The 18665-nt window shown below is 39.9% G+C and overlaps 1 protein-coding gene across 18 annotated transcripts in view; it reads right to left on the bottom strand.

Moving 5' to 3' along the window:
- LOC105498726 (TLE family member 4, transcriptional corepressor) overlaps positions 1–18665 on the bottom strand; it is a 155371-nt gene that overhangs the window by 135500 nt on the left and 1206 nt on the right. For 12 of the 18 annotated variants that reach the window (XM_011771012.2, XM_011771011.2, XM_011771014.2 and 9 more), the window contains exons 2-4: positions 17892–17989; positions 16743–16806; positions 15528–15572 (exon numbers count right to left, since the gene is read on the bottom strand). In XM_011771012.2, coding sequence (XP_011769314.1) covers positions 15528–15572; positions 16743–16806; positions 17892–17989 — 207 coding nt within the window. Of the gene's footprint in view, positions 1–15527; positions 15573–16742; positions 16807–17891; positions 17990–18314; positions 18514–18665 lie in introns of those variants that run through there. The other 6 variants (XM_024786720.2, XM_024786721.2, XM_024786717.2 and 3 more) reach the window with 2 other exon arrangements.

An 18665-nucleotide genomic window follows, 5' to 3' on the forward strand; every position in this document is an offset into this window, starting at 1 on the left:
ACTCTTCATCCAATGAAATGCAAGGTCATAGGAATTCCTCCTTTCCAGTTCTACTTCCCTAGTTCAGACTTCACCTCCTCCACCCTGTCCCTCTCCAGTCACGCCCCTCTCCACTCAAATCCTTTCAACAACGTTCACTCACATTTGCTCTCAGGCCTCATGCTAGCTGTTGAGTAAATTAGCAAGACAGATATGGTCCCCTGACCAACTAACTGATTATTCTTTCCTTTCCTTTTTTTTATAGCCCAAGCACTACCACCAGCATTCAAGGCCTTCTACAACACATCCCAAACCTATCTTCCCAATTATTCTCTCCTCTACCACTCAAGAAAGCTGGAAACGCTAAACACAGACTGAATATGCACAGCAGTTTCCAGTCCCTGTGGCTTCCACTTGGAAGCCTACCCTTTCCTTTCATCCTGCCTAAGTGCTCCCCGTCCTCTGAGGACTCATTAAAATGTGCCCACCTCCTCTGTAACAGCATCTTTAATCACTCAGGAGCCAGAAAGACCCCCTTCTCTTCCACCTATGTCACAACTGTGTATCCACTGCACTGCTTTGCATTGTTTACAGTGGTCCAAATGACAGAAAAAGACTAGATTCTCATGGAGGCAAGCCTTGTATCTTTCCTAACCTGCTAGCCCTCAAAGCAACCTGCACACACTATGAGGTTAATTAACATTTGCTGGATGAAAGAATGAAAGCCTTTGCATTCCCTCTGAGGTGACCAGGACTACTGGCTCTTGGCAAGTAACCCTCCCAATGAAAGAATAAAACAATCTCATGAAGATTAAGTTATTTTTCATGTTTAAGTATTTAGGTTATAATCTTCTTAAACTTTATAATAAATCCAATTCCAGGTATTTCAATTTGAGCAGCTAAACATTTCAGTTTAGAAAGTTAATTTGCAGGGTAAGCCTCAAACAGAAAGAAAGTGGCAAAAAGCATGACTCAAAATGTAAAATCCAGTATCTAAGAAAGTGGGATTTGTAAATCTAATCTGGGAAGAAGGCATAAATGCCACCTCACAAGTGTGCATCCTAAACTGATGCAAAATAACCTAAAACTTATTGCTTAGATTATAAGAAAACCCTCCTATCAGCTCTGCTTACATCTAAAGCAGGTCTTTACTATGAGCCTCCTAGGCTAGCCATATGGAGCCTTTGGAAATGAGCTCCCGTATTACAAAAGGAAAGTTTTTGTATATAATGTACTTTGCCTGCCGCAGCCTCTCCTAAATCTGACACCTCTGAAATGTAAGGAGAAGACTTACGAGCAAGTGGGGTTGCCAAAGGTTTACCTCCCCATTCCCAGAACCTAGAGAAGGGTGGAAGCTTAAAAGCACACATTGGAATTTGGGGGACACAATTTCTCCCTTAAGAAGCCCAAACAAGCGTTTTGTCTTCCCCCAGCTCACCCAAAAAATGTTCAAGCGAATAAGCAACTATGGAACTGCTCTTGTTTCTTACTAGCCACTTTAGGTTGACTATATTTTGTGGGGGTTAACCAAGGTAGATATACTTAGAGGTAAAACCACATTCCCAAACAGTTCTCTGTTCCCCCCAAAATTGAAAGCCTTTAAAACAGTCACTTACATTCATAGCACAGCATAGTGGAATTTGTGGGGGGAAAAGAAGTCCAAGTAAAAGAGGTTCACTGATCAGTGCCCACACATTCAAAAATAAAAACGAACCCATGTTGTGGACTCACGCTACTTAAAAAACTCAAGGTTCCATTTTGTGTATTACAGTGTGATCGGGACATGACAAAGACAAGTATAACGTACTTTGCCCTGAAGAAAAAGAGCAGAGGGGCTATTTTGCAGTAAGATCTGCCCTAATCCTCAGTTGGGTAGGATCAAGCCAGAAATGTCATGCTGAATTCTCAGGTGGCCCGGTCTATCATACACATCTTGGTACCAACCAGACTGGTGTCCCAGGAACACGGTTGAAATGACTGAGAATGCCCAGCATGGACAAAGGAAGGCTAATAAAGGGCAACACTTCTGAAAAACCTAGACAAGGAGTAAGACTAATTCTAGCAACCTCAATGGGGAGACACGACCAATGGGCCCCACATAAAAAAAATTTCTGCCAATCCAATACCTCCACTGAAAATGTCTCCTGCCTTGCGCGGTAGCAGCACCAGAAAGAGCTGGATGTTTTTGGTGGAAATCAAGCTGATCTCCAATGAGAAGCTGAACGTAAGTGTGAAAAGTCCCTCCCACCTAGGTTTATCACGGTCCCCTCTTTAGGAAAAGGAAGATAACAAAGGATCATGTAATATCTCCATTTGGAACTTAACTACCACCAACCCCACTCTGCTTACCAGCATGGGAAAGGGAGGAAAAAACCGGAAAAGGTAAGTATGGTTTGAAGGATTCTCTCAAACTGACTTAACTAGAGAAGCCAGACAATGCTCATACTTGGCCTTTCTCTACTCAGAGGTCATTATGCCCCCAACCTGTAACCCTCCAGGCCATAAAAAGGCAACATAATTTAATAATACTTTCTTCTCTCTGGAGCAGAGTTTCTGAGTGTTGGCGCTACTGAGATTCTAGGCCAGCTAAGTCTTTGTTGTAGAGGGCTGTCCTGTACATGGAGATGTTCAGCAGCATCCCAGACTCTACCCACTAGATGCCAGTAGCACCTCCAAGTTGTGACAACCGCAAATATCATCACATTGCCAGATGTCCTCTGAGGAAAGGAACTGCTCCAGTTTGCAACCACTGCTCTAGCACAGTACCTCCCGAACTCTGTTGTTTGGGTTCCAGTTTCCTCACTGAACCAGTAAGGGCTACGGATTCTGCCCCGACAAGAAAGGTACACAATTATGCGTATAAATTCCAGAACTATATAGAACCTTTCAAACCCAGCCAAAAACCTCCATCTCTCCTCCACCCCAGGCAGGCACTCAAAAGTTTACAGTTCCCTGAACATTCCCGTGTGACATGTGGTTATAAAAGAAGGTGCCATGCCTGTTTTAGAAATCTCACAGTCAGAGGTACAAAAATATCTAGAGGCCTGTGGTTATCCAGCTAGGGACAAACGGTAGAATCTGTGACAAAAGACGAACCAATGAATGAGTCCACTAATCTAGTGTGTTAATTTGCAAAATAAAAAAATAAAACAAAATACCCAAATGAGACCAACTATTATTTTTAACATTTAAGCTCACTGTGTACAGAACACAGCAGCAAACGATTTGCTTTTTCATTTAAAAAACAAGGATAGTCCGGGCGCGGTGGCTCACGCCTGTCATCCGAGCACATTGCGAGGCCGAGGTGGGCAGGATCACGAGGTCAACAGATCAAGACCATCCTGGCCAACATGGTGAAATCCCGTCTCTACTAAAAATAGAAAATTAGCTGGGCATGGTGGTGCATGCCTGTAATCCCAGCTACTCGGGAGGCTGAGGCAGGAGAATCGCTTGAACCCAGGAGGTGGAGGTTGCAGTGAACTGAGATGGTGCCACCACACTCCAGCCTGGTAACAGGGTGAGACTCCATCTCAAAAAAACAAAACAAAACAAAACAAAACAAAAAACCACAAGGATAAACAAACAAAAAAGTTTACCGTAGTCACTTATGAGGCATTTATTGCAAGTGGTTCAGAACCAGAATGTAGGCTCTCAAGCCAGAATGCCTGGCCTTGACACCCCTACTCTATAACCTACCAGCTATATAACCCTGGGCATATTTCTCAGCTTCTCTTTACCTTAGTTTCCTCATACACAATAAGGATAATCAGACCTCTTCCTCAAAAGATTACAAATTAAACAAATTAATACATCTGAAGCATTTAGTGCTTTACCTGGTATCCAGTGGGCACTCGATAAATTTTAACTGCTCTTATTATCACTAACACTTGCCCAAGATATACATATGAAAAATCTGTTAACTATATGTAGTTACTGATGTGCTCTTAGCCTATAGAAGAACTGGTAAGATGCAGCTACAAATGCGAAAAAAGCAACACTGCAGATGGTTCTAGGCTGTGAAACACTGGCAATATTAGGATTATTTTAGCTGTCCACACAACAGCCTAACACTGCTCAAAGCGAGATTCTACAAAAATACAAAAACAAAAACAAAAAAAAACCTGGCTGTATTTCCTCTTATAAAAAATAACTTAAAACTTAACTTACTAAAATGGCATGCCTACAGTACCAAGCAATGAAAGTAGGGAGGAATTTTATTTTTAAGCTGGTCATTTAAACATCATATGATGTTAAGAGTTGAAAGATATCTTAGAAATAAATCATCTGGCAAAGCATGAATCCAATTCTCAATTTTAAAAATGCCAATCAGCAGCTCAAGGACCTGTAGTAGACTGAGATAAGAACTCCCACTCTCTGATTGCCTATCTAGGCCTTTTTTGCTCATCATAGAGCCAGGCCCTCCCTAAGAGCTCAGATACAAGGAAAGCTTATATAAAGGTGACTGATTCTTCAGAATATGTGATGCCACACGAAATGTAATAAAATGAAAAAAATTAAACCATTCCTTTAGCTGTTCCATCATTCATTCACTCATTTCTTCTACTATATTCCAGGCATTGTTTTAGGGGCTAGTGGTACAGCAGTGAACAAAACATATTCTTCTGTATACAAAAATATAGTCAGAATGAATGAGGTGTAGTGTTTGATAGCACAACAGAGTGACTACAGTCAATAATTTATTGTACATTTAAAAGTAACTAAAAGAGTATAACTGGAAAGTTTCTAACACCACAAAAAAGGATAAATGCTTGAGTTGATGGATAGTCCAGTTACCCGAATGTGATTATTATGCATTGTATGCCTGTATCAAAATAGTTCATTTACCCCATAAATACATACACCTGCTATGTACTCATAAAAATTAAAAATAAATTTATTTTTTAAAACCAAAACCACATTCTTCCTTTTTGGAACTACACTTTAATGAAGGAACCTGATCTCTACTGCGTCTTTGATTTATAAACTCAAAAAGGCCAAGATTAAACATTTCCCCTTTCTATTTATGACTAAGACATTTATTTACAATGAATTTATCTTCCCAAAGGAAAGGATCCCTGATGGGACAAAGCAAGAAAGTCCTGAGGATTTGAGATGTCAAGCTCACTGCAAGTCACAGTTTACAGACATGCTTTATTTCAAGCAAGAGAAACTGACATCTACATTAGATTCTGGAAGAGTAACCCCCGGAGTTAATTACACAACAGGTAATAAACTACTACATAGCCCCTTTGCACATCTTTGGAAGAAAATTATTGGATCACATTATAATTCATACAATTTCATAAGTCATACAATTAAATTTTCTTTTTTTTTTCTTTTTTTTTGTGACAGAGTCTTGCTCTGTCGCCAGGCTGGAGTACAGTGGTGCAATCTCAGCTCACTGCAACCTCTGACTCCCTGGTTCAAGTGATTCTCCTGCCTCAGCCCCCCGAGTAGCTAGGATTACAGTCATGCGCCACCACACCCAGTTAATTTTTGTATTTTTAGTAGAGGCAGGGTTTCACCATGTTGGTCAGGATGGTCTCTATCTCCTGACCTCATGATCCACTCACCTCAGCCTCCAAAAGTGCTGGGATTACAGGCGCGAGTCACGCACCCGGCCTAAGTTTTCTAATATATGCCTAAGGAAAAGTACAAAAACTAATCACTTTAAAGATTTTATTTTATATATACTTTTATATTACATGTTTTATGAAAATTGCTCTACTTCAGTGTCAACATTACTTTAGCCTGAACGCTGGCCATAAGAGAATCAATGAATTGTAAACCACCTACTAATTTAAGTGTAGAACTTTGTCATCTAACATCTGCATCTCACTATGTTCATCCACAGGATGGGGGGAATGCTTTATTATTGGGGTTTACGTGAAAAAAATGGATGAGAAAGTACCTTATAAAAAATAAAGTATTAATATTATATAAATATACATTTCTACCCTAGGCCCGTTAGGTAATTCTGGATTGTAAAAATTCTGAAAGTAAGTGCTAAAAGAGACTTTCTAAGACCGAAAAAAAAAAAAAAAAGTCTCAATTTCTGTTCACTGGGTCACAGCAACAAACCAAACCGAAATGGTCATTTTGACCAAAAGAGTTAAAAGAGATTCTGGTGTTCATTTACATCCTAATTTAAAGCTGAGAAAAGCGTGGCCCTTAAAGGTACGGTACTCAGCAATATCACAACGCTGGTTACTAGCAAGGCCAGAACTAGAATCTGAGGCTTCGGAATCAGTTAAGCATTTGGGGAGAGGAAGAAAGCTGATGGTGGAGTATTCCAAACATATCAACTGGAATAAGGCAGAAATATCTATCATACCAGCGTTCTGACCTTGAGTCAAACCCAAGATCTATTTTACCGGCTAGCTGATTTCAAGCAAGCTATTTAAGCTCTGTGTCTCAGCCCCCGCGTACGTAAAATGCAAATACTACTACTACTATAATCTCATAAGATGGTTGTAAGAATAAGTGAAATACTATCGACATGATAAGCAATCTAAAATTGCTTACTGTTATGATTACTATTCTTTCAACGACATTATTCTATCTCTACTAATAGAAAAAAACTAAGACATTTTCAAAATTCCTTGTCCCTTGAAAAGAACTAAAAGCTTGCACTTTTTACTGATTTGCAGGGAAGTTAGCTAAACACAACACAATATAGTCAAGATCGATATTGTCCCACATTCATTCAAACCACAGGTACACAGACCTATTAATGGTAAAAGAATTCTTCAGATTAAACACTGACTCGTGATATAGTGATGTTCAAAATGAATTTTAAATTCTGTTCGGAACGATTCATGTTTTCATCTTTAAAAAGGCAGACTCAACATACTAAAAATACATGTATTCTACTTTAGCTATACTAACTTGTTTCTGAAAGGCACAGCAAGTTCGGTTGCTTTTGCTTCCTCTTTCCAAGTGTCACTTTTTCACAAACTAGTAGACAACACAGACCTGAGTATGCTTGAGATTCAGTATTTGTTATCTATCTTGCAACCTAAATACACCCTTGAAAATATTAAATCACACATATTCTTGGCTAGCTCTAACTGCTATTCTCTCATTCACCAAATATTTTATTGCGCACCAGCATCTACTATGCGATAGGCACAGTGCTCAACACAAGCTACACAGCAGTAAACAAAGAAAGCTCCTGTTTTCATGGAGCTTACAATCTAGCACAAGAGACAGGCAATAAACAGGTATGTATCTAATATAACGTGTTTGCACGGTACAGTTCAGAATGCCAGACAGCCAGTTTTATGAAGCACTTTTCTAAAAGTGGACCTTGGCTTTATATTTCAGTATTGCTGATCCTAGACTCCCTTTGGGCAGGGCATAGGCAATGGGAGGGTAGAGGGGAGGGGAGGGAGAAGCTGTACTCAAACACAAACACAGATCAGATCTCTCACTAGAGATGACAGTGTAACACTCTTGGACTGCCAGTAGCATCACCATGCTCCTCATGTTGCAGAAAGCCAAAGGCATCACAGAAACAAGCACATTGTTTGCTGTTTGGAAATAGCATGGTCAGCGAAGGGAGCCCTGGAAGGGAAGTCAAGAAACCTCCTATTTCCTCTTCTGCCAGTGACTCTCACTATGCAACCTCGGGCGCATTCGCTGACCTGCATGAACTCTGGTATCCCCACCCGCGTGCTGATCCTCCCTGACTGTGACACTGGGCTAGTCTCTTAAGCCCTTAAGCCTCAGTGTCATCTGTTAAAGGAGGCCAGTAGAATGACACTGCTTGGCAAACTGTTGGGTACTCCACTGACAGAAGCTATTTAAATAAATACATGGATCCAAGCTTGCTACCTGCTTTACAGAACATGAGGAAGATTAAAGAGAACATATAAAATGCCTTAAGCTCTCTGTAAAGAAAGGGTGTTACAGAGTACTAGTGCTTATAATTTCTACTACGACTATTCTTTCCAGTTACATTTTCTTGCAGTTTCAAATTCAGTAATCAAAATCATCCACAGACCTTCAGAAACAGAACACATAGTTAGAAAACTAGGACGGAACCTGAATTACAATAATAATAATAATGAGTTAAATAAGCTTGCTAAGAAATCAGAAAGCCAATATCCCTCCTCCTCCTTCCCCAACCTCTCACTTTGCCTAGGCTGCTGCAAGCAACAGGGCCCTGCAGAGGTCCCAAGCATACCACAGCCAGCCCAGGTTGGGGACAGAGCATCCTCTCGCGTGGGAGAGAAGTTATCCTTTCCGTGAAATGCAGAAGCTGCCTCCGCCGTACAATTCTTGAAGTGCATGGGGGCAAATCCTCAAAAAGAGATGACAATGCGATCCACTCACCACAGGACAGAGTACCTAAGGGGTATCCCAGAGTACTTCTCTTCTGCTTCTTTGAGGAACCAGCTGAGAAAATCCACACCCTGCCCATGTGTCACCCCTGGATGGAATAAGGGTTACACAGTGCAGCTCTCCACGGATAAGTTTTAGCTCAATCATATAGAAATAGCAAGAGCCTGGCATAAATGCTGGGTCAGTTCCCATGAAAACAGACAGAGTATATAGATTTGTGGTGATGAATGCCAGCTAAATCCCTCTTCACAGATACAAAACAACTACCACTGACAGCTATTACGAAGGCAAAGGCAAAACAGCTCTAACTTTTGCTTTTGACTAAAACTTCTGAGGCCCTTCCCCTTTAGAGTAATAATTTCATAAACTCTTCACACTGTACTTACTTCGAACAAGTCCTAAGCCTTGCAAACTGTCATTACCAGTGTAAATACTCCATTGCCCACGCCTAAATGTGCTGCCCCCTGCTTCTCTCCAACAGCCCGGCTTACAAAACTGGTAATAACTTAGCCAGTATAGGACTACTGAATCTACCACCACTGCTGGAACGCTGAAGTCATCTTAAGAGGGTGTGCAGAGGGATCAAGAAAGAGCCTTCTAGAACTCACATCCCTGTCCCTCTTTCCTCTAACCACCAAATACATTATTGCTGTCCAGAAGTGGTAAACCAAACCATCAAATCATATCAAAGGCAAAAAAAAAAAAAAAAAAAAAAGCCACATTAAAAACAAACACAAATAACTTATAAATGCATTTTTTAAACTTTTAATTCCCAACTGGTTTCCTCTACCTATCTTATAGCACAAGAAAAAAAGAAGAAGAAATAAAAAAGACATATTCTAGGAAAGCAAAGATTAAATGAAGAATGTGAAGAACAATGGGCTGGTGCCTGTACTGTCTCCTTCACCAATGCTGCAACAGCACCTAGAGATGTAGCTCACTAGTCCGGTCCATCAGTCCTAGAGAGCTCAAAGTGATATATACCTAGATACAAAGAACTTTGCCCATCAAAATAATACATAAAAATAAACAATATCCAGCAGGGATTAAGGGGCAGTGAAAAGGAACTATCCTTTTGTTTGAATGCTGCAAAGAAATTCCTTTAACAGTAAAAGCAAAACATCTGCCTTCATTTAAAACTGAGTTGTGTGATTTCCTGCATCTATGAACCTCTTTCTAAACTACAAAGAGGCTACAAAACATCACATTTTCCCCTCCCAGCTTCCCCCTTCGAAAGCTCACAAGATGGTGATTAACAAACAGCCCCTTGTCTGTAGGCACTCTCATAAGCCACAGGAAAAGATAAAAGTTAAAGAGAAGAACAAGTTTGTAAACAAATGAGAAATAGGTTGCCTAGGGAGGAAGCAAATTCCATCTTGATAAGCAAGCAGCTCTCCTAGCCCTTCTGTAGGAGATTCCAAGTGAAAGCAACCTCACCCTCTCACCCACTGAAAGCAGTCTGGATGCAGAGGGCAGGCTGAGCCATCCATGCACTCTAGGCAGTTGCAGAGAATCTCCCAACTCAAGAGGTTCTGCGTATGAGCCTAAAGTTCAGGGACTCTCTATTCCAGGAATGAACTGGGGCCTGAATCTCTAACCCATGGCAAACCCATCTCCCTGGAGATATCCTCCCAGGTAAATTTATTTGAAGTCCTGAATCCACCAACTATTAGCTATATCACCTTGTGCAGAGCTGACCCTGTTTAATCAACTTTTGAATGGATATAATCCCTCTCTTAGGATCATTATGAGAACTAAAGATAAGAATTTTGGCAGTGTGCCCAGATCAGTGGTAAGCGCAAGCCAGGTATATAATAAACGTTTACTTCTATTGAAAGGAAATTCCAATTTCACTTAAGAATCACTGCCTTAGGTGAAAAATCCACAGATATCCTCCTATGATATCTCTAGAAAGACAAAAGAATCCATCATAGCAGAAGGAAAAAGGGAACTCCCCACAGCATTCGGAAAACACGTACCCTAAAACATACACACACCCTAACAGGTTAACACACACCCTAACAGGTTAAATTTCATCCTCTAGATCTGCTTCCAGTGCAGGTGCTGTGATAAGTAAAACGACAGCTCATTGGGTCCTGCCCAAGGTGCTTCCACTTACTTATCAACTGCCCTAAAGCTAGAGCCTCTGAAGGATTTTGGGAAAAAATCTAATTTAAAACCCACACTCATTTAGATTTACTAAACAGGAGTAAATGAAGTTGGCCTCCTATTTTAAAATGCCCAAATGAGAAGTAAGGGCGGGGGGGAACCACCAATACCCTCCACTCCGTTAACATTCACTGTGGAATATTATCAGAGTGTAAATAATCTTAAATTAGAAAAGGTGGCTTTATACCTTAATGAAAACCAAAAACAAAAGAATCCTTCCCACCCCCACACACATGATCTTATAATTGCATCTGAAGTTTATGCAGGCATCAAAATTTCACTTGCAATCTTTGAGATGTTATAGTCTAGTAGTATCCACCCACTATTCAGGCCCTCTAGATTGTTATTTCCTAATGTTTATGAAGCAAGATAAAGTTCTGTCAGCAAAATCTTCCTTGGTTTACTAGTTACTTTCAGCTAGAACGCCCCATCTTCGATGATAGTCCACTCTCATTATTATACAAGAGTTCAATTATACCTATCTCTGAAAAAAAAAAAAGCACTGGGTGAGAATACAACAGACACATTTGTGCCTCCATACAAAAACACCTACTCCTCCATCTACTCTTCTAAATCTAAGAGTACACAATAAGACGGAAGATGTGCAAAAAACTGGCAAGGTTCAAAAAAAAAAGTTATAAGGGAAATTTGGTCTAAACCGAACTTTTTCGACGAACTCCACAGCAAGCAGTGTCCCCAAATAAATTTACTGCACCCTAGAATCAAGTACACTCAAGGCTAGAATGTCATGCCAGTCATATATTACTTCAATCTCAATAAATCTCTTCTTACTCTCCAAATCCTAGCTGCTTTCTAAAATAGTTCACTAAAAAACACCAGCCTAATTAACAACAGCTTCCTCTGCAACAGTGGCCTTGATTTCACTTATTTACACATTAACTGCAGCCTGCTTTTGGCCAATCCAGTCTATTCTCTGTACCATGCCGAGCCTTTTATCTGCCCTGGACAGCATTTTCTCCAGCAGATGAAGTAGATGCCGATTGATTTGCTGTCGAGCATGGTAAATTAATAGCAACAAATTGCTGAGGGCCCGTCTCGCTGCTCCACCATGCTTCGGCAGTTTTGCTTTATTTGCTCCATGATGGGCAGCAGTCGGCCTCTTCAAGTCAATTTCTTCTTAACAACCTGCAATACTTTTCAATGGTGAAAATAGAGCTGTTCCTTGTAAGTCAGAAATCAATATCTTATTGCCCTTAGAAAATGCTAAACAAGCAGTATTGGCAATCCACTTGGTACTAGAGGGTATCAGATATAATGCAAATCCATACTGCTTCCCTCCTTGTAGTTATTACAGTTTGCTAAAAGGTTCCTAATGTCATTTATCATCATTTACCATCGACCAAAGAGGCTATGATTATGATATCCTATCAGTTGGCAAGGCCCTTTCATTTCTATTCAATTAATATTTTAGCAGCACTCAAATGGTTGTGGCCCAAGTCTCGTAATAAAATTTACATGGCTTTAAGTGAAACAGGAGTTTTCTTGCTTTGATTAAATATATATATATATATACACACACACACACAAATACACACACATATAAAAATACCCACATATAAAACATACATAAATGTGCAGTACTTACTTTTAGATTCCATGTGTTTCAGATTTCTAAAATTTCCTAATGATTACTAAAATTCAAATGAAGAGGCTTTCACACTGTAGAATATTAACTATAAGGAAGGCATAGATGTTCTCATTCTCCGCTTTTCAAAAGGTGGCATGTTCATCGCCATGTATAGTTCCTATAGGTTTAATTCACACACCTACTGTTCCTAATCTACATCCAATACTCACTTTTTAGAATGGCAACCACTGCTGTCAAGAGTCCCTCAGTGAGGACTTCAATGACAGCATTACAGGTGAAACATGGGAACAAGCAGCATGTAGTAACGCCAGCAACTCCACGCATCATCCCACTGCCCCCATCACCACCGACCCATTTAGAAGTCACACTGTATTTACAAAGAAGAACAATCGGCAGAAAAACTTAACAACTAAACCCTGGGTCAGTTGTCTCACACAAAACAAAAAACAAAAACCGCACACTTAGGGAAATCCTTAGGGGATAAAGGCCTATGTTCTTTCATTTTTAAAAATTCCATTTTGAAGACGTCACACTAAAACATGTGCCATTTCTAACCATGTCCTATTTGTCATCTTCACTTTTATGCTAGAACTTGAGACAGTGGCACAGCATTAATTCCCATTATAGCCTAGAATACTCCATCCTAACTTTTCTGGGTTTTTTTTTTTTTTTTTTTTTGCTTCATCTGCTTAGCTCTATCAATCCTAAAGATTACCAGAAATTTAGATTCATATTTTATGCTCCAATTCCAAGTCATGTCACCAAGTTCCCCTTTAAAAAAAAAAATCCACTAATTCTACCAGACTAATGCTATTTACTCAGTTACCAAAATTTAAATTAATTATGTTCTCAAACATAATTGTTAAAAATTGGCAACATTATGCAGGCTTAATTAAGATTAAATCCAATTTACTAAATGTACTTTAATTGGTACTAATTACATTAGCTTTCATTTCGGAATGACAAATTCCCCATAGGTTTCATTTTATAGTTCTCTATCAGAATCAACACAGGGTGACTGATGATGAGCATCACATAGGAAGGGGAGGAGGGAGAATACCGACCTCCACCCTGTTTGTCTTCACTTCATACTTTTATCCTTTTATCAATTTGCTAAGTCACAGAGTCATGACTCCATCACAACCATCATTTTCTGTTCCAATGAAAAATTTCTCTAAAAATAAATATTCTGTGGCTAGCAGCAGCCAAGAAGAACAGGAACGTTAACCAAAAAATACACAAAGGTTTCAAATATCAGGGCCACCAATTACTAGGGTACTTCCAAGGACTCCCGGGACTCCTACTCTTGAACCCTTCGAGACACAAATCTAATAAGTGAATAAACCTAACCCGATCTTGAGAACTAGGCCCAATTATGCCGCAGGGCAACTTCCCTGCATTATTGCTGCTTTCCATTACAAGGGTATCCAGCGAGTACATCTGGAAGAGAGGCTAAGAGGAACTAAGGCTGTCTGCCTAGGAAAACAAATAAAGACAGATATGCCTCTATGCTTAAGGGGGAGAAAGAAAGAAAATATAATAAGTAGGTGGTTTGCAGGGCTGTCTGTATTTCATAATGTGATAAACTGCCCTCAGGATTCTTGATATGATTGAATTTAAAAGCAAAAGAAAAAAAGGGAAAATGTACTGTTCTCAATTTTAAATGGATGGCATTTGAGGCCAGCTGGACAAGAAGATGACAGAATTATAGTGGTATAAAATGTGTAAAATTAAGGGATCTCATATACCCCCTTGAAAAAGAAATACATACAGCCAAATACAAGCTATGTGCTTCTTAGAAATGTAGATGGTACAGGGAGACCTGGAAACTAAGTGGTTAGGGTAAACAAGATACAGAAGGAGAAATAAAGGGACTAAATTAATCAACTGCTCCAATCTTTAAAAAGACACTAATTAATTTTGGAGGGTGGGATGTGCACAAAGAAAGAGACACATACAAGATCCAGACCTCAAAGGAAATGTAATGAGATAATTAACAAACAGTATCTCTCATGTAATTTATTCCTGTAAGGTAGAACTAAGAGAAGTCCATCCATCAGACTGAACAGATTTTGTTTAAGCAGAAGATATTTACATTACTAATCTAAACAGAAATGGCAAAGATGCCAAAATAAGAATTTAATTTCAACAGACCATTCAGACTATACTATAATGCTAATATTGACATAACCAAATACCATGCAAAGTAAAACAGTATCTGAAATTAAAAGTCCTCAGTGTAAGCAACGTCTCATTTTTTTCCAACTTTTTGTTTTCAAATACTATTCATCAGATTGCCTTTATTGTCCAACAGCCATCTTTTAAAGATACTATCTGGGGATGTTCTGAGCATGCGGAAAATAACTATACCCAAAAAGGAATCCATAAATAGTGAAGGCCTAATAGTATGTGCTCATTCCATGTTTTCTCAACTTAGAAAGTAATGACATCCACCTTGACCATAAATAAGAAATGAAAAGCAGTAAGTCTTCCCTTGTCTTTTTCCCAGCAGGCAAACACATACCTATTCTGAAATGGCTGATGAGACCTGAAGCACTTCCACTAGGAGATCACCAAAAATAAATATTTCCTAGAGAAATTATTATTGCCAAACAATGTTTTACATATATGTATGTATATTTGTGTGTGTATATATAGAGATATATATATACGTGCTCTTATTCTTCTGTCTAGGAAATTTAAGCCAAACCATTTTATTATTCAGTCTCCTGCACAAAAAGAAGGCTGTTTGAGTCATATCTCTCAGTGCTTTCTGACTAATCATTATCTTTTTTTTTTGCTACTGAACTAATTGCTAGATTTCAAGACCCAATGTTGAACCTTATCACATCCTCCTGTCAGGCTCATTTACTCTGTACAAATTTTGGAAGTAACGGTGATAGTTCTTGGTAAGACCCAACTAAGTAGCCTCAGGGGACCAGTACAAGGATTTTACATCAATTTCCTTTGTAGCTCCACAGATTTCATTTTCATCCTCCCAGCTCACCCTCTATCCATTCTTTCACATCAAGCCAATGAAGGCGCCACACAATTTAATTTTACTTTTTAATATTTTCCAAGAAAAGCTCTTTCACAAGACAAGTTTGCAATGCCCAAAATACATAAAGCAACTCTTTCAGAATAACAAGAGGATTTTAAAATTTAGCATCCTGCTTTTGAAAGTGTACAAAGTTCAATATGTATTGACTTTTTAAAATAACATTTTTAAATTATAAAAATTAGGATAATATGAAAGAAAGATGGGGAGCCACACATGAAAAAACAGCATTTTCTTCACTACCCAGTCCTTTAAATACAGTTAGCCACAACGGCTTGCAGAATAAAACTGCAAAAACATACAATTTTCTTTTCAAAGTATACCAGTATTACTGTCATTTAAAATGGTTATAAAGAAATAACTTACCTGCTTGTGCATTTCTATATTCAACCCATAGGACATTTCATAATACTGTCAAAGAAGGAAAAGCAATTAAATGCGTGACTTTCATCAAACAATCTCCCTAGTTTGTTCAAAATGCCCCAAGTAAATCTGAAACAAACATAAAAGTCTCACCTAAACCAGTATCTTCATATAACCTACGCCAATAAATCAAGAGCCCATCGCTATCTTTAACCACCTTAAGACACAAATTCAAAGAGAATACTCACAAAACTAAGAAAAATTAAATTCAAACACAGCATTCTTAACATCTCCAGTTGTCTTTATACATCCCAAGCAGATGCATCAAAAAAGTCTGATGAAAATTTGGTATCCTACGGATTCTTAATTCCTAGGCACAGCAGGCAAGTTAACAGAAAAGAATGTCTTATACAAACGCTGATGTTTTGAAAGGAAGGTTGGAAAAGGTGATGCTACTTAAGAGTTTGATTTCTGATTTGTTAGTATACTGCTCATATTCACATATTTAAAGCAAAAAAGCTGGATAGAAAAATAAATGAGTGAGTTATTCTGGAGCTTTCTCGGACAATCATAAAAATATGCTTCATAATACTTCTGTAAAGGCAAATCTGGTTTTTTGAATGTGTAGTATAACTGGCATAGAAATTCTGGCAGAATAAATCAGTTATACAGGAGACTACGACGTTCCTCAAACCAATATAACACTACAGAAATTGAAAACACGCAAATATAAATGTAATAGTAACATAAAGAGAAAAAAATTTGAAAAATGGTCTGCTGTCTTTCCTTATCCATCACTCCTTTTCAAAGAAATAAGACATTAAAATGTTAACAGCATACAGAAAAACTGGCTAAAGTTGTTTGGAGCAAGAGCAGTAAAACAACAAAGAAAACCACTAACACAAAAACATTTTTGCTTGTGACTAAACAAAACAAACGAGGTTTTGTTTTTATTTTTTTTTCTATCTGTAAAAATAAAACACAGAAAATTATACCCCATGTGGTTGAACTTTCTGAAAATTCCAATCCAAGCCAGTTGTCAAAGGCAGGTTATAACATCCTAGAATTACAGGTTGCTAACAGACACATTCCCACAACTTCAACTGCACTGGCAGGGTGACTGTGATCTATCTTGCAGCCTCCAGCAATTTAAACGTATTCTTGTTTTTGGTATTCCAAACTAATAGGCACTTTGAATCTGTGACATGGTTTTCTTACCATGACATAATGCCGCTGCATCTCTGTCTTCTCACTGGCGAGTTTCTCACATTCCAGCTTCAGACTGTTCAAGACATAAAATACTCTAAGTACAATGATCTTAATTTACGTCCTTCAACTCTTAAACACATATTTTAAATCTCACTTACAAACAACTAAATCAACAATCTTAAATAAATACCCCCATCATTATGGAAAGGGAAGTTCGGGAAGGGGGTCACTGTAACCAGTCTGGACTTGCCCCTTCAATAAGGATCGTATATGTGGTTTTTGTTTTTAGAATTTTTTTTTTAATTAAGTTTTAAGGAAACAAATCCTCTAATCAGTTTAATTCAGGAACTTCCTCCAGAATTGAATATTCACTTAATAAAACAAACACGAAAATAAACCTCAATAATGACTGCACATACAAGCACAAATAAGTCCTCCAAAATGTCACAAGGGAGTTTCTTTCATGTTCTACCAAGAGATTAATGGAAATACGAATCAAGCATGTCTTATGAATGATGTCTTGTTTTTTTCCCTCCAAAACACACAGACAAGTGGAACACCACCACCCAGGGGCAAAGTGTCAATCGGGTTCAGTGGCTTGTTTTGGTTCTCGTATTTATGAAATAAGAATTAGGCATCATTAAAAAGCCAGCCAAAGAAAAATGTCTCAAAGGCACCCTAAGTCTAAAAATCGTCTATAAGACGAAAACATTTTTTTCAGCATAAAAGTAATGAAATCGCTCACTCCGACATCCCTGGGCTCTCAGCTCTACAGTGGAATGGCAAAAAGAAGTGAGAAGGAACCAAGTCCGGAGTAATAAAGAACCAAGGATGTCAAAAGGCCCCAGAATCTCCCCAACCTTTCATTCTCCTGGCCCCAATAAATCAATATCGAAAGTTTGGCCTCAGCGTTTTCCAAGTCTCCCCAGTTTCGATTGTTCTGCCTTCTTTTTATTTACGGTAGAAAAAAGAAATGTTTAATTTATTTACACCTGCCTAAGGAAGGAGGCCTTGATTTGCCCTTTCTGCCCACCGAGAAAAAAAAATAATAGTACCTTTGTGACGCCCCCACAAAAAAGGAGGAGGGTGTTTGTGTGTATTTGTGGGGGAGACAAGAGCTAAGCAAACAGGAGGATCAGCTAAAGTCAATATCGTTACCTGTGGTATTGAGCCTGTAAAAACTGAAACTCTTCCTTAATCCGATCACAGGATTCGGAAATTGTAAATTTAAAGGGTTGAGCAGGCTGATGCGGTGCCTGAAGAACAACAATAAAATATTTAATTAGCCCACATCACAGGCGAAGCAGGGAGACGGAGAAAACATACCACGCGGCGTTAGCGGGGAGTTGGGGGGGTCATCGCGCACGCAAGCAAAGAGCGATTAAAACTCTCCTCCCGCAACCCTCCTCGCGCCCAACAGCCCAGGCAAGAGCTGGTTTCGAGGTGGTCCCGGGCCTCCGCGTACTCCCGCCCGCAGCCCTCCCTCCGCGCCCCGGACCCCGAGGGTTCGAGCCCCATCTCCCCTCCCCGGCCAAAGACGGGCGCCCAGGGACCCGCGCGCCGCGCCCACTCCCTCCTCACCCGGAATCGAAACTGGCCCGTCGGGGGTACCCGCGCCATGGCGTCGGGCTGCGGTCAGGCCAGGGAAGGAGGGGGGCGGCAGCCACCCTCTCGGCTCGTTCTTTCGCTCGCTCGCTCGCCCCGGGGGCCCGCGGCGCGAGGGGCCGGCGCCCCGCACTTCCGAGCCGCAGCCGGCCCAGCAGCGCCGCCGCCGAGGGCGCCCTCCCCGCCCGGGCGCGGAGTCGCGCCTCCTTCATCGCTCGCCGCCCCCCCTCGAGGAGTCGCGGCGCGGGGACCGCAAACAGCTCGGCGCGGCTTCCAGGGGCTTCAAAGACAACAATAAGAAAATGGCTACAACTCAATTGCCTCTCC

This window comes from Macaca nemestrina, chromosome 14, assembly GCF_043159975.1.
Source record: "Macaca nemestrina isolate mMacNem1 chromosome 14, mMacNem.hap1, whole genome shotgun sequence".
Taxonomy (NCBI): domain Eukaryota; kingdom Metazoa; phylum Chordata; class Mammalia; order Primates; family Cercopithecidae; genus Macaca; species Macaca nemestrina.